Genomic DNA, 21016 nt, shown 5'->3' with positions numbered 1-21016 from the left:
CTCCCCCACAACAAATACTCTGTGAGGTGAGTGGGGCTGAGAGACTTCAAGGAAGTGTGACTGGCCCAAGGTCACCCAGCAGCTGCATGTGGAGGAGCGGATACTCGAACCCGGTTCCCCAGATTACGAGTCTACCGCTCTTAACCATATCACCTCTTTGCCTGTCTCACACATGGTACATGCTCAGAGAATCCTCATGAATTGGCAAGTTAGTAGCATTTCTTTTGCAGAAAACCAGGGCTTTCTGCAAGTGACTGGAACCCAGGCATGGGCACAGCCAGGATTTACGTTGGGGCGCTATTTGGGGGGGGGCAGAACAGAGCTATCTGCAACGCAATTGGTCAGTTAGGTATTTTTATTTATTTACTTGATGTGGGGGCAGTCCCCCCTCTGCCCCCCTTGGCTACGCCCATGAACCCAGGTGGATTCAAACAAAAAAAGTTTGGTAATAATATTTTATTCTCTTTTCCCCATATAGAAGTTACATTTGTTACTCAACAATTATATTCCAACTCAACAAAACTAGTGACTACCCGCTCACCCAACAGCGATGCTTCTAACTCAGATTACACACAATTGCGTTTTAAGGTTCTGTCTGATCTAATTTCATCCTCTCTAAATGTGTTTCTTAATATTCAAACAATTAAGATTGCATTCCTGCCTGTGGTTAATTTAACCAACCGGAAATGTTGTAATGTGGGGCTTTGTTTTAAAGAAAAACTGATTTCATCTGGAAATGGGCAGACTCCTACAAATCAGGATTTTTTAAATTTTAAAAAAGAAGTTTAATAAGCCATTTCCCCTAACTTTCTGCTCTCAAGTGCTCCAAGTTACACAGAGTCCTTCAGCGGTTTTCTAATCACTGTTCAGGATCTCTTGCACCTCATTCTATACTCTTTGACAGCTATCCAACCTCAGCTCACTGGCTGAAGTCCCTGCAGTCAGTCAGTCCCTGGAAAGATAAATCATAGCTGGCAGCTCCTACAGCACCTCTTGCTTCATCATCCCAGAGGATATGTCCACTCCATGACTCAAGCAAGCCAAAATGGATTTCAGCCAACTCCCAAAGCCCAAGGAATGAGGCACTCATTGCCTGGACTTGAACACCCTTCCATTACCTTCTTCCCACAGTGATGCTCTTTTATGGCACGCGGATGCGAACATCACATGCACACAAGTCTTGGCGCTTCAAAACCTTTCCTAAGCGGGCCTTGCTCAGAGCAGAAGGCCCCATTGCTTTCTTAAATATCAGGCCTTTCTGCATTTTCGGTAGCCATCCTTAGAAGATCTTAAGGACGAAGAGGGAGGGAAGAAAGAGGTTTCAAATATAGTGGTACCTCGGGTCAAGTACTTAATTCGTTCCGGAGGTCCGTTCTTAACCTGAAACTGTTCTTAACCTGAAGCACCGCTTTAGCTAATGGAGCCTCCTGCTGCTGCCGCGTCGCCGCAGCACAATTTCTGTTCTCATCCTGAAGCAAAGTTCTTAACCTGAAGCACTATTTCTGCGTTAGAGGAGTCTGTAACCTGAAGCATATGTAACCTGAGGTACCACTGTACTTGGGCTGCAACTCCTGAACGGCATGGGTCTAAGTATGCCTGAACAAAGTGCAGATTATTATGCTATCAGTTTACCAAAAAAAGTCTGTGTACCTCACAATCTAGTGGTTACAGCTGCTCCAGAGACATTTCCCACCCTAGTAGGATTACCTAGTGTTGCGTGACTATCCGAGCACAACAACTCAAATGCAAATAATTTATAACAGTGTTGGTTAGCTGAACAAAAAAGCCCTTCCCTTTCTTTCCATTCGACAAACTGGGACGGTAATAAATGTGCACTCAAACTGGAGGATATAGCTCGCAACGTATGCACTCTGTCTCTCTGGAATTGCTATGGCAGCCCAAATTATCTGGCTTGCTTCAAGAATATTCCTAGACAGCTAAGCTGCCATGTTATGGGGAAAACTTTATCACTCACTAGGAGCAGTAAAATGACCTCTCATTCAGTCAGTTTCTGTTTAGAATTCTAGGAAACACAACATTAAAATATTTTGTACAATGTGAAGGTTCGTACGTGCACCAGAATGGTACAAGCTGGTCTGGTTCACATATTAAGCTAAACCATGGTTCACGATAAACTATAGAGTGGTACTTCAGGTTAAGTACTTAATTTGTTCTGGAGGTCCGTTCTTAATAATAATAATAATAATACTACTACTACTACTACTACTAATAATAATTTATTATTTGTACCCCGCCCATCTGGCTGGGTTTCCCCAAAAATACACTAAAATATCACAGATTAAAAACTTCCCTGAACAGGGCTGCTTTAAGATGTCTTCTGAATGTCAGGTAGTTATTTATCGCTTTGACATCTGATGGGAGGGCGTTCCACAGGGCGGGCGCCACTACCAAGAAGGCCCTCTGCCTGGTACCCTGTAGCTTTGCTTCTCGCAATGAGGGAACCTGAAACTGTTCTTAACCTGAAGCACCACTTTAGCTAATGGGGCCTCCTGCTGCAGCCATGCCACCGGAGCACGATTTCTGTTCTCATCCTGAAGCAAAGTTCTTAGCCTGAGGTACTATTTCTGGGTTAGCGGAGTCTGTAACCTGAAGCGTATGTAACCTGAAGTGTATGTAACCCAAGGTACCACTGTAGTTGGAAGTACACACTGCTCAGACAATCTTGTTGTGTTCCTTCCACTGCTCCAATGCTGACTAAACAAGTTTCGCTTGTCATGTTGCCCAAACCCAGGTTCATGGTTTGCTTCCTCCAAAGGAACCGCAAGAGCAAACCATGGTCAGCCAAGAGCAAACCCTGGCTACTGCTTGTGCTTTATTTGCAGGAAACAAACCACAAGCTAGGGTTCAGACAGCATGCAAAGCCAAAAACTGGCTTCTTTTGTTTGTGGAGAAGCAGGAACTGAAGAAAGAGCATTCACATTAAACCATAATTTAAAACAAACCATGGTTTAATGTGAACAGGCCTTAATCTACTTTTATTATTTCCTGATAGTGACAATAACAACACTTAGACTAAGTGGTCCAATCTCTTAGAAACAGTTCCTTTTGTTATGCTCAGTGCAACGCAGTTATTATTCTCCAGAGAGCTGGTGACAGTTTCTTAGAAGAGATCTACAGAGTCACGCCCTAGTATTTCTCCAGCAAACATAATTTTCAGAACTCATTGAACAGCTCAGTCAGCAAATTAAAATCAGTTACAACTGAGATAAAGCAAACCATTCGTTCCCGAAACAATTTTAAATACTAATTTTATTAAATTAACCTCGACTGAAAACTATTTGGGCTTTCCTAAGCCTCCAGCTATTTAAAGGTCTCAGCCATACCTGTTTATATTCTAGCAAAAACTCAGCACATATACATATGCAAAGGGACGAAAGTGAAGGAAACTATGAGAAAACTGGAAAAAGTCAACCAGACTGTGTTTGAAGCCATTGGCATATGCAACTCATTTTCTAGTTACGCAATTTTCCCGGGGGGGGACACAGTCTGCAGTCCACATGCAGGATCAGATTTCATGAGCAGTTGTAGGAAAATGCAAGGCCTGTGAAATTTGCAAGTCAAAACTAGCAAAAGCAGGCACTCTCAGCCTATGTTCACGTATTTTTCCTGTGATAATTCCCCCCCACTTTTTTTTAGCAGACAAGAAACATTTGCTGACATGCACACATTGGAAAGGACAGCAGAAGCTTATCTCCCACATGAAACCGGCTCTCTTCAGTCTGTGTCTGTCACAGCTGCAGAAAGCAACGGCTTGCAATTGCAGTCACACAGAGACTTCTTTTTTTAAAAAATTGTAAGACGTGCCCGTCACAGTTATCTTTGGGGCTTGGCTGGAGCCAGCATGCTTGTTCATTCAATTTCCTGTTCCAGCAGTGTGTGTGTGTGTGTGTGTGTGTGTGTGGCATGTGGGAAAATTGCATTCTGCAGTGTGCATTCATCTCCCTTGGGCACCGAGTTATATTAGCGCTTCTCCAGCTAGCCATGAGATGCGTTTTACCACAGGAAGAATAAGATCACCACTTGCACAGCGGGCAAGTCTTTTGAGAGCCACCCCCTTGTTCCCCCCCCCCCGGGGGAAAAAAACAAAACAGCCAAGGGGAGCTGGAGCAATTCAGTTCCTTACCTTTGTCTGGCTCGCATCCCCCCTCTCAAACATCATCTTTAGCCTGCTCAGAGGAACGCTACATTTCTCTATTTTCCCTGAAGAATCTGGGTTTTCATTGGCCTCAGGCTTTCCTACTTCTTGTCTGGATTCTCTAAGGCAATTTTCCATTTTCCCACTCTCGGGCGAATGGGCTTTCGCCTCCTCGCTGTCAACACTGGGATATCTGAACCGGCCAATCACTCCGGAAGAGGAACGGAGCCGCAAGCCGGGACCAATCCCCGGGCCTTTGTCAGTTTCGGCTAAGGAAGCGGCGCTGCCTTCAATTCCACCACCGGGGCTGACAGACTTCTGCCTAACCTCAGCACAGCTGCTTCGGAGAGCTTCCTTCCGAGCCTCTGTCGCCAGCGGCGGGTTCTCCCACTTTTTCTTCAGGACGCTGAGGGTCCCCCTTTTGAAATGAGGGGGGAGGTTTTCCGTGTTCTGAGGAGAAGAAACAAGAAGCAAGCAAGCAAGCAAGAAGTTAATGCCGGTTACTTAAAGGTCCCAGGATTATTATTTCTCAAAAGAACAAAACAAAACAAAAAGCCCAGAAGTGCTTGGCTGCTTTTCCGCTCCCTCCTCTCCCCAAAGAAAGAAAGTCGAAAGCACCGACCTTGAGCCCTCTCTGCTGTTTCAGACAGCTGTGAACAGTTGCAACTTGTGCCACATGGAGAAAGCTTGCATCCAGGGCGAGGAAGGGAGAGAGGGAGGAGGAAGAGGGAAAGAAAAAGGAGCTGAAGCAGGAAATGATAAAACAGGATGGCCTTATATGGAAGAAAGGGAGCCTGACTAATGGAAGAGTTAGGACCTAGCCCTTTTGTCTCGGGAAATTCTGCTCAAAGCAAACGTGGGAACAGAAATCCACCTACGGCTAGCGGCAAGCAGAATTAAGGAAGGGCTTCAGGAAGGATGCCATTCTATGAAATGGCTATTGCCAAATGCGGCAGAATTTCTCCCATCTGTTCCAGGGGACCAATTAGCAGCCACTTTAAGAAACAGGAGGATTATGTCTCAGCCTGGCCACCTTTGCCTGCAGCACTCCAGCAAGTGTCTTCCTCACCACACCGGCAGGAAATTGGGATTTTTATTTTTTATATATTTTATCAGATTCGGCCACACGCTTTGAGGGATTCTTGTCTGAACTTGCGTTTGCCATACGCTATGCATTCAAACTGAGAATCCGCGTACAAAACGCCCCAGCCAAGCCAAGCCTTTTACTTATTTAGCGGCAGACGGCAGGCTAGCCCCCCTCCTTGCTTTTCCAAACAAGGAACTCGGATGCGATACCTGCCAACGCTGCATCTCCGCGGCGTGTTCCTTCCGTATCCTACCAAGCACGGTTCGAGACTAACCGCAAAGTGGAGCAGGTCTGCAGAGCTTTAGCGTATTAAGCAGGATTAGCGGCTATATTGGGATTTAAGTCTCTCACCCTATTACTCTTCTGGTCACATTTCGAACACCCCTCTGCAAATTAACAAGAATCCCCAACTAAGCCGCAAAAATATATTAGGCCCTTTGCTCGGTTTCAAGCTGGGCTCAAATTTGCAGAAGGCCAAATAGGTCAGCAAGGTGGGGGGTGGGGAGGGGAGGGGAAAAGCTGCACAATATAGCAAGGTGTTCTTGAAGCTTTTGTTCACAAGCCAGCCTCCAGCACCAGGTGTCCTGCTGCACAGGGAGGCCTGGCATGCAACTGCCTCCTCTCGGCTGCCAGGGCTTCCCGGTTGCTCTGATACCTCAGCTCAGGGAATTCAAAGTGCTGGTTTTAACCTTTAAAGCCCTTAATGGCTTGAGGCCAGGTTACCTGGAGGAGCAAGTCTCTTGTCCCACATATACCTGTCTGAACTCTTGAGGTTACCTTCCAAGGCTCTCCTCCAGGTGCCCCGCCAACCTGTCACCAAATGACAGCCAGCGACTAAAGGGGGAGACTTTTCAGTAGTGTTGTCTAACGTATTATTTTATTTTAAAAATATTATTACTATTACTATTTAGGTTTAGATGCCACCCTTCATTGCTGTGATCTAAACCACTGAGCCTCTTGGGCTTGCTGATCGGAAGGTTGGCGGTTCAAATCCCTGCAACGGGTTGAGCTCCCATTGCTCTGTCCCAGCTCCTGTCAACCTAGCAGTTCGAAAGCACACTAGTGCAAGTAGATAAATAGGTACTACTGCGGCGGGGAGGTAAATGGTGTTTCCGTGCGCTCTGGTTTCCATCACGGTGTTCTGTTGTGCCAGAAGTGGTTTAGTCCTGCTGGCCACATGACCCGGAAAGGTACTTTACATTATTTATTATTAATTATTATTATTACTACTACTACTACTACTATTTGGGTTTCAATACCACCCTTCATCATAAGATCTCAAGGTGATTCACAGAATATAATTGTGGAATGCCTTCCATAAAGAGGCTTGTCTGGCATCTAAACTGTGGTCTTTTTGGCACCAAGTGATTATTTTTTTATCTCTACCCCACCCATCTGACTGGGTTGTCCCAGCCACTCTGAGTGGCTTCCATCACATATGAAAACATAATAAAACATTAAAAACTTCCCTAAACAGGTCTGCCTTCAGGTGTCTTCTAAAGGTTGTACAGTTACTTGTGTCCTTGGCATCTGATGGGAGCCATTCCAAGAAAACCCTCTGCCTGCCCTTTTTATTCTCCTATACTTTTCAGAAATTGTTTTGGCGTTTCTTGTAAACTACCGTGATCCTCCATTGCTGGCTTTATTCTTGTCTTGTATTGTGCTGTTCTTGTTCCATTTTAGATTTTATGTACTGCTCTTCTTTATGGTTTTAAGCCTTGATTATTGTATACTGTCCCAAAAAATCAGTTATTGATCAGTATAGAAGTGTAGTAAACCATTTGTCCAGAGTTTTGATTGACTGCTGCTATTGATATCCCTTTTCTGTTGCCTGAAGATTTACCAGCCTGCATGCTACAGTTTTTGCTGCCGCCTTAAATGCCCAGCAACTAGCCGACTGTCTGCTCTTAAATCCAATGACTCAGACACAAGACAAGGAATGCTTCCTAATGAAGCCAAATTTGATAACGATCAAAAGCGGGACAGAATTTCCCAAGCCTGCCCAAACAAAACACTGTGTCCCCCAAGAGGACAATTCAGTTCCAGTTCTCAAATATCCTTGGTTAAACTGGAAGGTTATCTTGAACAAGCAGGACACTGGCAGAAGCAGGAGGAAGAAAAAAGTTACAAGGAGCTGTGTCTTAGCAACTACCTGAAATAACTCTTAAAGGAGGAGAACAAGCATTGTGATTGAAGGGACTGTATCAGATCACTGTCAGAATCGTTATCCAGGACTAGGTTTCGCTTCAGGCTGCTTGCTATGTTCAGAAAGAGTCCCCTCTCACAAGTCACTTAGATGACCCAAACACCAGAGGTGTTAGAAAGGCAGATCAAATTCAAAAAGAACAAAAAGAGGGATGCTCCTAGAACAACACCTTCCCCTGGAACTGGTTGTACTTCTTCAAGTTTCCACCTGTTTCTACTGAATGCCTCAGCACAGTGTTGGGTCCAAAAGCTTCGTGCGTTTTCTTTGTACACTGATACGGTTTTGGGAGAACAGTACAGCATGGGCTGTGACAATGGAAGAACATTCCAAAAAGGTAGAACATCTGCTATGCATACAGATGTGATCCCTGGTGAAATATGCTGGGTTGAATGGTGAAAAGCTGCTGTCGGTTGCCATTCTGAATTCCTTGGGTCCCGGAGCTGAAGCCTGGATGCACGGTGCGATGCAGCGGTGCAGCAGGCAGTGGTGCTGTGCGGGGCAGTCAGTTCAGCAGAATCCCACCTTCGTCGCCAGTGAAATATACCGGGAGTCAAGTGTGAATTTCATGCTCTTTATTCAGCTCATAGTAGCAATGAATGAAACTTTCCCCAAAACGTCTAGCTATATATACATTATTTACACAATGGGCCCCACGTGATAGGCTAATTCTGGGCTGCTCCTGTAGGCCAATAAGGTTGCGGATTCACTTTCACCTGGAGCTGGATAGGGTGGCTCCTGCGGACCAATCAGACTGCGGCATTCTGGATCCTATTGTTCTAGGATTCAGCTCAGTACATAACACCTGGCATCACCAGGGATCAGAGAAACCCCTGGGGAGACATTGCTAATCAGTGTGGGCATCTCTGAACTAGATGTACTAATTGTCTGAAGAGATACGAGGCTGCTTCCTGGTTCTTTAAGAACGGAACACTGTTCAAACACTCTTCTCATTCCTTGATGGGCAGCAGCAGAGCATGTTTTCATGGCACCCAGGGCACATGCGGCAGGCGAGGCACAGGGAGGAATCGGAGCCTGCCACACAACAGCCCTTGGATCTGAACAGATCCCAGTCTCACAGAGCGCCTCGGGGGCATGAGGAGGACACCGTTGCGTCCTTCCAGCCTCACCCTCAAGGGGCTGGGATTGAAAGGCGCATGACTGTTGCGTCGTTCTCACACCACCCTCCCTGTGCCGCTTTGCGAGGTTGGGATCTGATCAAATCCCAGCTGTGAAAAGCGGGAGGGTGGTGTGAGCAGCATGCCCTCCAGAAAAATGTGCCCAGGGTGATCACCCTGGCAGCTCCCCAAACTACACCCCTAGTGATTAGTAGAGTGGGAACAGTCCTCACAGGAATGATCCATTGTCAGAGTTATACACAGAAGGTGGAATTCAGCGAAGGCTGCTTTCCAGGTGGACTGATCTCCCCTCTCCTCCCATCATGAAATGTTTTTGGAGGGTGTCTACCAACTCCCTGAGCAGATTTGCAGGGTGCATGGGGGGTGGGAGAAGGGAGAAAGTCCCACTGCGTTAGTGGGACTGCTTGAATGGGTTACTGCTAGGGCAGCAACTTGGTTGAATCTGGCCCTTAAAGGGGGAGCAGGCTAGTTTCTATCAACAACAAACAAAAAGAAAGTGTTGCGTGTACATTTTGCCTCTTATTTACAAATGATAGAAATGTATTCTCTGCTTCTGCACCCCAGACTTTTTTTAAAATGAAAGCTGGAAATCTGTCTGCAATGGTTCCATCCGGGCAAGAAGCAATTTCCTCCATTCCCTCACTGCAAGAAGTGAGGTTACAGGGAACCAGGCAGAGGGCCTTCTCAGTAGTGTTGCCCGCCCTGTGGAACGCCCTCCCATCAGATGTCAAGGAAATAAACAACTATCTGACTTTTAGAAGACATCTGAAGGCAGGCCCTGTTTAGGGAAGTTTTTAATGTCTGATGTTTAATTGCATTTTCAATATTCTGTTGGGAGCCGCCCAGAGTGGCTGGGGAAACCCAGCCAGATGGGCGGGGTAGAAATAATAAATTATTATTATTCCCATGGAAGCCTATGGACCTCACCCCCAGTATCACATACACTTCCAGCCTGTTTCCACAAGGTATATGCATTCTGTGCAAGGGCCACAAAGCTGCATGCACCCAGGAATTCACATGCAGCCCCCCATCTCAAAATCTGCAAGGTACATGTGGAGAAAGTGTTCCCAGACAATGCTGGGGTTGCCTCCTTTGAAGGCATTGTGTTCCACTGTAGACGTACAACAGCACACCATAAAACAGTAATAGCAAGGATGCTTCTAAAGTGCAACTACAATTTTAAAATTATTATGGTGCAGCATCACCCTTTCATATTGTCCTTTGTGGGCTTGTTAAAGGGATGTCTTTGACAGGGGTCAGCAACTTTTTTCAGCAGGGGGCCGGTCCGCTGTCCCTCAGACCTTGTAGGGGGCCAGACTATATTTGGGGGGGGGGTGAACAAATTCCTATGCCCCACAAATAACCCAGAGATGCATTTTAAATAAAAGCACACATTCTACTCATGTAAAACACCGCTGTTCCAGGACCACGCCCGGGCCGGATGAGAAGGCGATTGGGCCGCATCTGGCCCCTGGGCCTTAGGTTGCCTACCCATGGTCTATGATGATGGGAGTTTTACAACAATAGGAGGGGTTTTGTGGTTGATGTACACTTCATACAGAACAAAAACATGCCCACCACCTGTTGGGCTCCTGAACCGATATTCTATTCAACAAGATGACAAAGGCAGAAACATAAATAATAGACTTCAACTGGTGAACTGGAGATTCAGGAGGGGGAGAAGAGAAGGGGTCAAAAATATCTTAGTACAAAAGACGAAGCAGCAGCAGCTCTGAGCCAGAAAAAAAAAGCAATAGTACAGTCCTACCTTGGGTTACAGCCGCTCCAGGTTGTGGTTTTTTGGGTTGCGGACCGCTGAAACCCAGAAGTACCGAGACGGGTTACTTCTGGGTTTAAGCGCTAAATCGCACTTTGTGCATGCGCAGAGGCGCAGGATCACAACCCGCGCGTGCAGAGACGTGGGTTGCGAAGTTGCATCACGTTCACAACCTAAGCGTCCACTGTTACTTAGAAACAGAAATCCTCTTGGTGGCATGGATTTGGGGTGGTACAAAAAGTTATTTTGGAAAGCGGAGGCATACCACCTTCAGTTCCTTATTCAAACAGCTTCTATATTTCTGTGTGGAATAAAATAACCAGGAATTGGGAATCAAGGTCAGCTCCATCTCCTCCTACAGGGTATCCTTTAGGTAGCAGCGCAGGTAGAAATTCGGAACTAAATGTGAGCATCCATTTAAGCCTCAAAGCTAAGCAATGAGCGAAAAGGTACAGAATCTAACAGCTGCTTTTGCTTTAGAGCACAGAGAAGGCTATTCATGGAAGTTTTGAGGTTAGGACGAAGGACTTGGGAGCTAAGAGCGTTCTGGTTTTGAGAAGCTGATACAGAGAGAGTCAGTGCATGATCCCAGGGAAAGTCACTTGACTTCCTTGTGCTTCGGTCAACCCCTGAAAGGACAAGAAAGTGGGTCAGAGGCTGGGCAAGGCCTGGAGCTCAGGAGCCAAACAAAAGCATCCACAAAGCAAGTTTCCTAGTCAACACCAGATGAAGAGACAAGACAACTCTCTTGAGGACACTCAAGAGCAACTACTACAGGAAATGGAGAAACTCCGATGCTGTCATGGTTTTCACGTGGCAATTCATTCCATAAATATTTTTTCAATACTTACACTTCTTTTTTTCTCCGCGGTTGCTTCCTCGGCTGCTTTCTGGTACCTTTGTGGGGAAAGGGGTAGAGAGAAGGGTTGGTGAGAGAAGTGGAGAGAGAAATAGCTTTATTCTCAGTCCTAAACTTGCAGTCCTAAACCACAGAGCCTAGGACTTGCCGATCAGAAGGTTGGTGGTTTGAATCCCCGCGACGGGGTGAGCTCCCGTTGCTTGGTCTTTGCTCCTGCCAACCTAGTAGTTCGAAAGCACATCAAAGTGCAAGTAGATAAATAGGTACCGTTCTGGCGGGAAGGTAAACGGCGTTTGCGTGCGCTGCTCTGGTTCGCCAGAAGCAGTTTAGTCATGCTGGCCAGATGACCCGGAAGCGGTATGCCAGCTCCCTTGGCCAATAAAGCGAGATGAGCACCGCAACCCCAGAGTCGGTCACGACTGGACCTAATGGTCGGGGGTCCCTTTACCTTTACCTTTAAACTTGCAAAGTGAAGCACGCACAAAGTTTGTATGTGTGGGTCATTCGAGGATCTGCTAAATGTTGGATGACTAACAAGGCTGTTTGGCGAAGGAGAAAGAAGCCTCTAAACTTTTTCAGCAAGGGGCCGGTCCACTGTCCTTCAGACTTTGTGGGGGGCCGGACTATATTGGGGGGTGAACAAATTTCTATGCCCCACAAATAACCCAGAGATGCATTTTAAATAAAAGCCCACATTTTACTCATTTAAAAACACCAGGCAGGCCCCACAAATAACCCAGAGATGCATTTAAATAAAAGGGCACATTCTACTCATGTAAAAACATGCTGATTCCCAAACCATCCACGGGCCAGATTTAGAAGGCGAATGGGCCGGATCCTGCCCCCAGGCCTTAGTTTGCCTACTCATGCTCTAAACCAGATAGTGTCATAAGCCCGTAACAAAATATTCAGCAGCAGCAATAAACGTCTTAAGTGCCTCCATTAATTGTGGCATTAGCTTCCATGTATGGCAAGCACCACCCGCTCGGTTGGTGGGTACAGATACATGCATGTGAATGGGTAGAGAAGGAGAAAATGGTAAACTGACTGGAAACAACACATCACGCATCTCAGTAATCCACAAAAACCTATGCCACAATACATCCATTCAGTCTTTAGGATCCCACAAGACACACCCTGCAGCAGCAAATTGTTTTAAACTGTGCTTTAAGAGTTCTTTAAAAGCCAATTATATGCCAGACTAGCAGTTTGGGGGAGATTAAGCCCCCTGTGGCCTCTGACTGAGAATGGTTAAAAGCCCTTAACTCACAATGCAGTTTGAAGATGAGCTGCTCTGCATTTAAATGCTCAAATGTCCCCAAATAAAAGCCATTTGGAGGAGACAACAGAGTCAGCAGTTCTTGATAAGGCCTGGTTACCACACCCATGACTAATGTTCACCGGATAACCTCTCCCCTGAATTTCCTAAGTGCTCTTTCAGTAGCCTGCAGATATACACTCATATACCACACAATGGACCCACCAGACAAGCATCTCTCAGGTGATTTATAATTAACTCGGACCACCACCAATGTGGAACCCACCCACTTTCAAGGTCAGGGTTCCCCAGCGTGGCGTGTGGGTCAGGCACACACACTGTGTTCCTGCGCATGAGGATGGGGGGGGGGCGGTTACTGATTCTGTGGCATTAGGAAAGGGATTGGAAGAAACTTAAAGTCTATTTGAATAAATATTGTAATATTAAAAATTAGAAGTTACCTGAAAGTACCAAATAGGCCTAGGATTAAATTTAGGAGTTAATTAAATAAATGAGATTTAGAATGTTAAGAAAAGTTAAGAAATCTGATTTTAATTGGAATATTGTCTTTGAATAATGATATTGGAAAGCTGTTACATTCAGTTACAAGGAAATTCAGATGGGAGGGACTAGAGGAAGTCAAGCAATATGTTTATGAGGTTGGAACTTTAATTAATTAATTTGTATTGCTTATGTGTTTGTTATTATATCTTATGTTTTTATTCATTTTAGTTGTTTTATTTGTTTTTTATTTTTGCTTTATTTGTTTTACAGTATGTGTTATATTTGTATGAAACTCAATAAACATTATTGTGGGGGGGGAGGAAGATGACAGGACATCTCTGGCCCCCTCCTAAAGCCCTACAAGGGAAGGTCAAAGGAATAAAACAGTATCTTTGAATCCATTTTTCAAACCAGGTTAGGAATTTGAGGCAAAAGGAGTACAGCCTTCCTGGTTCACAAAAATTCAGTGTACCTCAGCAAGGTTCTTGGACGGGCTGGGGGCTGGGGGTGCATTTCTTTATTTTATTCACAGTATTTTTATACCATTATCAGTATGTTCTAGGGGTGGTGCACATTTAAACATGTCTGATTATCGTCTCCCAAAGCAACTATTCCGAACTTAAAAATGGAAAGCGTAATGCTGGTGGTCAACAAAAGAGGTTTAAAGACCCTCTCAAGGCAAATCTATATATATAAAAAAAGTTGTGTAAACACCGACACCTGGGAAACACTGGCCTGCAAGCGCTCCAATTAGAGAACAGCCTTCACCAAAAGTGCCATGGGCTTTGAAGACGCTCGAACTCAGGACAAAAGGGAGAAACGTGCTAAGAGGAAGGCATGCTTGGCAAACCCTCACCGTGATCAACTCCTGCCTGGAAACCTATGTCCCCACTGTGGAAGGACGTGTGGATCCAGAATTGGCCTCCACAGTCACTTACAGACTCACTGTTAAAACCGTGTTCATGGAAGACATCTTATTCGGCTATGGGTGATCGCCAAAGAAGAATAAATTTAAACAAACCTACAATATGAACACTCCACCTATCCAGGGCTTTCTTCCAGCCGGAACTCAGTTCTAGCACCTCTCAGGTGGGCGCCATTGCCATTCTCTGAGAACGAGGGATGTGTTCACGGCGAGTTCTGGCACTTTTTCTAGAAAAATAGGACAGCGACCTACCCCTGTTCTGACTGGTGTGGAATATAAGGGACCACCTGCCTCAGAATCCTCCCCCTACCCCTCCCGCTTCAGCACCACAGCCACACAACCACATTTTCCCAGGCACCTCAGGAGTGTGGAAGTGATGGAATTCCAAAGATGCAATTTTGGCCATTTGCCAAGATGGCTTTGGAAGGGGACCGGGCAAAATCATGGAGAACAGGTCTACCAATGCCTGTTAGCCATCATGGCGGCTATAGGGAATTTCTGTCTTAATCAGCAGTGTGCCATTGAATGCCAATGACTGGGAAGAAAAAGATGGGGAGTACTATTGTCATCATGTCTTGCTTGTGGCCTTCCCAGAAGTATCTGGTTGACCACTGTAGGTCACTTTATATTTTCTCCCAGTTTATGTATTAGGAGGAATTAAAGAACCTTTTAACGAGGGTGAAAGAGGAGAGAGCAAAATATGGTCTGAAGCTCAACATCAAAAAAATGAAGATCATGGCCACTGGTCCCATCACCTCCTGGCAAATAGAAGGGGAAGAAATGGAGGCAGTGAGAGATTTTACTTTCTTGGGCTCCATGATCACTGCAGATGGCGACAGCAGCCACGAAATTAGAAGACGCCTACTTCTTGGAAGAAAAGCAATGACAAACCTAGACAGCATCTTAAAAAGCAGAGACATCACCTTGCCAACAAAGGTCCGTATAGTTAAAGCTATGGTTTTCCCAGTAGTGATGTATGGAAGTGAGAGCTGGACCATAAAGAAGGCTGATCATCGAAGAATTGATGCTTTTGAATTATGGTGGTGGAGAAGACTCTTGAGAGTCCCATGGACTGCAAGAAGATCAATCCTACCCATTCTTAAGGAAATCAGCCCTGAGTGCTCACTGGAAGGACAGATCCTGAAGTTGAGGCTCCAATACTTTGGCCACCTCCAGATGGTGGAGACGCCAGGCACCATCTTGGCTCCCAGGCATCTTCACTTGGTTGCCGGTGGCCAACAGCCAGGTGCAAAATGCGCCTGGCGAATTTCAAATGCTGAGGGTAACCGTCCCTGCAATTTATAACTCTGTGCAGTAGATTAGGGATGGGAGATAGTGACTGGTTTAAGGTCAACCACAAGGAGCTTCACAGTTGAGCGTCAATGGTTGGCAATAAGGTTTCCTGGGTGCTGGTCTAACACTCTTAAGCACCTCACTTCGCTGGCTCCCTTATGTGGCAAGAGGTTCATTTCCTGCCACTTTATCATTTTGCTAGGCTGGAGAAACAGTACGAATCAAAGAAGAAAGCTCCTACTTTTGCATCTCTCCCTGCACCCTGTGCTCCAAAATGTTGAATTTTACACGGGACAAGAGGATAAATAAAAGCATCTTCACGCTGGCCCAGCCCAACTCTTCTTGCCACTGGGTGGCATCTGACCACAATAAATGTGCCAATGTGTTGAAGCATAATTGGAAGCAAATAAATGCAGGGCGTTTATAGTTGTGAAATCCTAGAAGCAAAAAATGGACCTGCTGCCCAGGGATTATGTAGCACTAGGATTCAGAGAAGCAGTGCTGGATCTGGGTATCAGGAACAGTACTTCCAAAGAGGGAGATATAGAAAGATACAGACAGACAGACAGACAGACAGGACAGGACAGACAGATATTCCTTGTTTTAAACGTTCATTTTTGTAAGGGGCTTTGAGTTTCACTTTTTGGGAACAGGGGACTAATAAATATAACTATATATATATGGACAATCCATATATAGACACACAATCCACGCTGATAGTTTTCCGGAGGACTCGATTGTTTGGGATTCTACTACACTTTCTAAAAAGAGGCCAAAAAAGTACTCATTGGAGGTGTTGTACAAGTACAGGATCAGGACATTAGTAGTACAAAAATCAGATGTCTGTAAACCTCCTGCTGAACTGTTGGGGGGGGGGGTCTATTTTTCAGTCGGTACGAAAATTACACACAAGCACTGGCAGAAGAAACGTCATGTTAAGCCTCTTAACAGGCCACATTTCTTAAGCAACAAGGTGTTTTAAAATATTCAGAGTGGCTAGCTTCCCGTGCCCCAAATTGAATGCTTCCACATGCAGCCAGTTCCAATTTCTGTCAGCGGAGAAGGCGTTGTCATGTTCATACCAGCTAGGATTGCTGAAAGCATGGGTTACAAAAGCCAACTCCTTTTGATTCTATTATTTCCTCCTTCAGAAACCTCAAACTGAGCTGCTATCAGGAATCCAGTGGAAGCATTTCCTGAAAACACTTAAGGTAGATGATTTGGCAAGCTACACACCTTAGCTACCACGATGTTTGTTTTCCTAGTTCAACAAAAACATGGTGACATTCCCCAGTCCTCTGTTCAGTAATCTCTGGAAAGGAGAACAGCTCTAATACACAGGGGCTCAGTTCTGACATCACAACAAACGCTGGTTGAGTGTGACGTCTGAATTGACAACCCATAATCACAAATGCACCTCCAGAGGCCATTAAAATAAGAAATGAAGAAAACAGAACAAAAAGCAAACAAGTTGTTAAAGCATTGAGGGCCTTCTAGCAATTCCCTCACTGCGAGAAGTGAGGTTACAGGGAACCAGGCAGAGGGCCTTCTCGGTAGTGGCACCTGCCCTGTGGAACGCCCTCCCATCAGATGTCAAGGAAATAAACAACTATCTGACTTTTGGAAGACATCTGAAGGCAGCCCTGTTTAGGGAAGTTTTTGATGTCTGATGTTTTATCGCATTTTCAATATTCTGTTGGGAGCCACCCAGAGTGGCTGGGGAAACCCAGCCAGATGGGCAGGTTGTAAATAATAAAATTGTTGTTGTTGTGTTCTAATTTACAGGAATACGAAACTATGGTTTGGAGGGATGGGAATGTCCAGATTAAGTCAGAGGGAAGACCTATGTCAAGAATAATGTTCAGTTTCTCTAGCACAGGAGTAGAATCATAGAATCCCAGAGTTGGAAGGGACCACAAGGGTCATCTAAGCACAACCCCCTGCAGTGCAGGAATATTTTGCCCAATTTGAGGTTCAAACCCCAGATTAGGAGTCTCGTGCTCTTCAAAATACATACATACAAAAAAATATGGCCAGCTGCTAGTTATTACCTCTGTTCTCATAGAAAGAACAGTCAGTACTCTTGGACAGGACAGTCGCAAAACTTACTTGGAGAACCTCTCCATGAGAGCCGATGACTTGTTCTTGTTGACAAAAGACAACTCCTTGGCAGTGATCCTCAGAGAATGCGAAGTCCATTGCCTTCTGTTAAAGGGAGACGGCTCCATCTTGAAATGCAACAGCAACTAGAGAGCGAAGGGGGGGGAAAAAAGATTTTACATCGAATACTTCTCTTGCTCCATGGCAGACTTCTACATTTCTCTTCATTCCACTGCCTGCTCTCAAGTTGTTAAAAGAAAGAAAGGTTTAATTGGTTTCATGCTAGATTCCCTGAAATATGCCAGAAGAAATCTTCAGTTGAATTACTAAAAAAGAAAAACATATCCACAGCAACAAAGACACCTGCCCCCCATCTTATAGTTGCGTAATCTGCATTACAAGAAGAGGAGGTTACAGTTGAGGAGCCTCAGCAAATGCAGTTCCCATGCAAACACTTCTCAATGAGTTATGGATAAGTTCAACTGTAGTGGAAGCTTTATATTGCAATACTACCTGATTATCTTGAAGAAAAAAAGCCAAGCACAGCAGAAATAATGGGTGGTAGCCAACTAACTTATTCCACCTCTTCCTCCCCTCTCCTCCCCCAAGACTGTTCGCAGGGCAGTTGGAGGAGATATGGGGAAGACGCAGAGAAAAGGGGGTTGTTCCATTGCACAAGCATAAATCCTTGCACTGACAAAATGAGTTAGTTGGCTGGCACTGCTCAAACTATTTTAAAATACAATTTGAAGTACCGTATTTTTCCATCTATAAGACGCCCCCATGTATAAGACACCCCCTATTTGGGGGACCCCAAATTAAGAAAACATCCCTCAGCACTATCCGTGTATAAAGACGAGCCCCAATTTTAAACCTATTTTTTTGGTAAAAAAAACAACAACTAGTCTTATACGGTACACGGAAAAATATGGTAAATCAAAGGCAATGCAATAAGCATAGCTCAACTCATTTATGGATCTGAAGCCTATGGGTGGCATTATGTTCATTGCAAAGGCTGCTTGAAATTAATGAATCCCAGCCAGATGGGCAGGCATAAATATTATTATTTATTATTATTATTGACACTAAAAGAAGAAATGTTGCCAATGTCCAAGGCCTACACTAACTATGGCACAACACTGGCTAAGAAGAACTAATCAAGTATACTGCAGGGAGCAGGAATAAATAACCTCTGAAAGGTAGAGGAAAAAAATTAACCAATAGCATCCTTTCCCAAGACGCTGAGTGAGCATTTCCCCCGAGTTACCATGAACTGCATGAAAGTTAGCAGCATTGTAATCTCTTTCCTCTGGATTCCATCATCATAGTGTTATGAGTCTGAGGGTTCTAGACTCCCCCTAAAATGCTGGATCCAGTAAAGAGCTAGAATTTAATCAAGCTTCCTGAACCTCTGGATCCGGCCATAGTTAAAATGTAAGTCAGGCCAGCTTCGTCAGGAGACAGCCTGAGAGATGATGCTTTCATTATTTATTAAATTTGTATACTGCCGTTCCTCTGAAGACCCCTGTTCACAAAATGAAAACACCAAAATACATAAGAGATGGGCCATTAAAGGAGAACAAACGGAGGGTCATTAACAAGGCAAGGATTATTACTATTACTACTACTACTACAACAAACACATAAAGTGTTTTCCCAAATACAGTGGTACCTCAGGTTACAAACGCTTCAGGTTACAGACGCTTCAGGTTACAGACTCCGCTAACCCAGAAATAGTACCTCGGGTTACGAACTTTGCTTCAGGATGAGAACAGAAAGCACATGGCGGCAGCAGGAGGCCCCATTAGCTAAAGTGGCACCTCAGGTTAAGAACAGTTTCAGGTTAAGAATGGACCTCCAGAACTGTCAGGGAACTGCCATCGGAAAGGCAGGTAGTGGAAGGGCTCACGGAGGCTAGGAGAGACTCAGCAGCAGAGGAGGGAACCAGCAGGGGGAGAGAGGGAGCTCCAAGGGAAAGTGAGTCGGAGGGATGGCTCAGGGACACTTCCAGTGAAAACAGTGGAGAGGTTTCAGGACCTCCTATAGGTACACTCACTCCTCGCCGGAAACTGTCGCGCCGAGAATCCCGAAGACGCGTTTCCGTTAAGGAACTTTTATGTTGGAAGAGATTCCGCAAACGCCCACTGTCGGATTCTGCCAGCGACTGAGGGAGTCATGTTTAAGGGGCTCCGCAATAGACAGAGCTTTGACAACCAGGACCAAGCTCTGAGGGACTAAGCTTTTACGCACAAGCAGCTCATCATCCCATCACAAGAACGAATTAAGTTCTTAACCCGAGGTACCACTGTATAACATTGGGCAGAGCTGGACAGGGGAGAGGGATAGTGTAAACAGCAACATCAGAAGGAAATGCAAAAAAATAATCATCATCAGACAGTGGTAATTACATAGTTAAAAGTTATCTGGTAACACAAATTTCCCTGACCTTGGTATGCCAATCAACAGAGATAATGTGCCAAAAACCCTTTGTCTCTGTTCAATCCGCAAGCAATAACATTGAAGTTCCTGGTGAATTGTAAGCCACGCTCCAGTCTCCCTTTGAAGTATAATTCGCTCCGGGGATGTTCCCCTAATAGCTTTTGAATAATGTGATTTCTGATGTCAGATTTGTGTCCATTTATTCTTTTGCATAGGGGCTGGCCTGTGTTGTCCTAAGAGGAATATAGAAGGGGCATTGCTGGCAGATGGTGGCATATACTGTATCACGTTGGATGAGTAAGGGATGAATGAACCCTTGATTTGTGGATGACATTATTACGTCCTGTAACAGTACTGCCAAAGGAGAGACAGGGACAGAGTGGGCATCGGAGTCTGCCAAAACAAACAACATGAAGCAGTCATTCAGGCAAGTTGACGGGTGAGGGAGGGCCGATTTCCCCATCTCTGCTCACTCTGAGATTTTAAGAAGGGGAAGAGATCTACTGAGGGAAGTGACTTGCACTGCATCAAACATCTTAACTCTCATTTTGCAGGCAGCCCGCAGGTGAAGGCAAGCTAACCAAGAGACACTGCTCACTTAAATCCAGTTTCCAAAACCAGAGACAGAGGCCCAACAGCAGCAAGTTCAAATTAAGCACGAGAACTGGTTCTTCTACTTTGCTAGCTTGGGAAACTGACCTGACCACAGAAACCAATCTAGAGGAAGTTACATTCCCCTGGGTGGAGGTTGACCCGAGGGACAGACTCTTTCTATTCTCTGGAATAATAAGAGGAGCAGCAGCAGCAGAAAATGACAGGAAAAGGCCACAAGAGCAGGGCTTGGCGAATTCAGTTAAAAGCACAGGTTCTCACGCACATACGCATTCATAAGGGGATGAGAAAGCATAACAATAACATGAAGCACTAAGCAGGGCAAATTGGGGAGGGTGGAGTACAGACGAGGGACCGTTGGCCTCAGACACAGTCAATTTTAAAGCATTTGGCAGGTTCCCCAACTTGTTCCTGTGTGCATGAGATCCAAAGCTGAAAATTTAAGCGCGCAAGGGATGCGATCTGCTCAAAGACCGTACAGTGGTAGCTCGGGTTACATACGCTTCAGGTTACATATGCTTCAGGTTACAGACTCCGCTAATCCAGAAATATTACCTCAGGTTAAGAACTTTGCTTCAGGATGAGAACAGAAATCATTCTCCAGCGGTGCGGCAGCAGCAGCAGGAGGCCCCATTAGCTAACGTGGCGCTTCAGGTTAAGAACG

The 21016-nt window shown here is 45.3% G+C and overlaps 1 protein-coding gene across 18 annotated transcripts in view; it reads right to left on the bottom strand.

Moving 5' to 3' along the window:
• The window catches only part of LIMA1 (LIM domain and actin binding 1), a 69433-nt gene that overhangs the window by 34340 nt on the left and 14077 nt on the right, over window positions 1-21016 (bottom strand). For 8 of the 18 annotated variants that reach the window (XM_083728850.1, XM_083728851.1, XM_083728842.1 and 5 more), the window contains exons 2-4: window positions 17311-17447; window positions 11214-11259; window positions 4145-4606 (exon numbers count right to left, since the gene is read on the bottom strand). In XM_083728850.1, coding sequence (XP_083584976.1) covers window positions 4145-4606; window positions 11214-11259; window positions 17311-17429 — 627 coding nt within the window. In that variant the 5' untranslated portion in view covers window positions 17430-17447. Of the gene's footprint in view, window positions 1-4144; window positions 4607-4778; window positions 4861-11213; window positions 11260-17310; window positions 17448-21016 lie in introns of those variants that run through there. The other 10 variants (XM_083728840.1, XM_083728843.1, XM_083728841.1 and 7 more) reach the window with 3 other exon arrangements.

The sequence above is a fragment of the Podarcis gaigeae genome, assembly GCF_964106915.1.
Source record: "Podarcis gaigeae genome assembly, chromosome: 2".
NCBI lineage: Eukaryota > Metazoa > Chordata > Lepidosauria > Squamata > Lacertidae > Podarcis > Podarcis gaigeae.
This window is presented reverse-complemented; position numbering and strand designations above follow the sequence as displayed.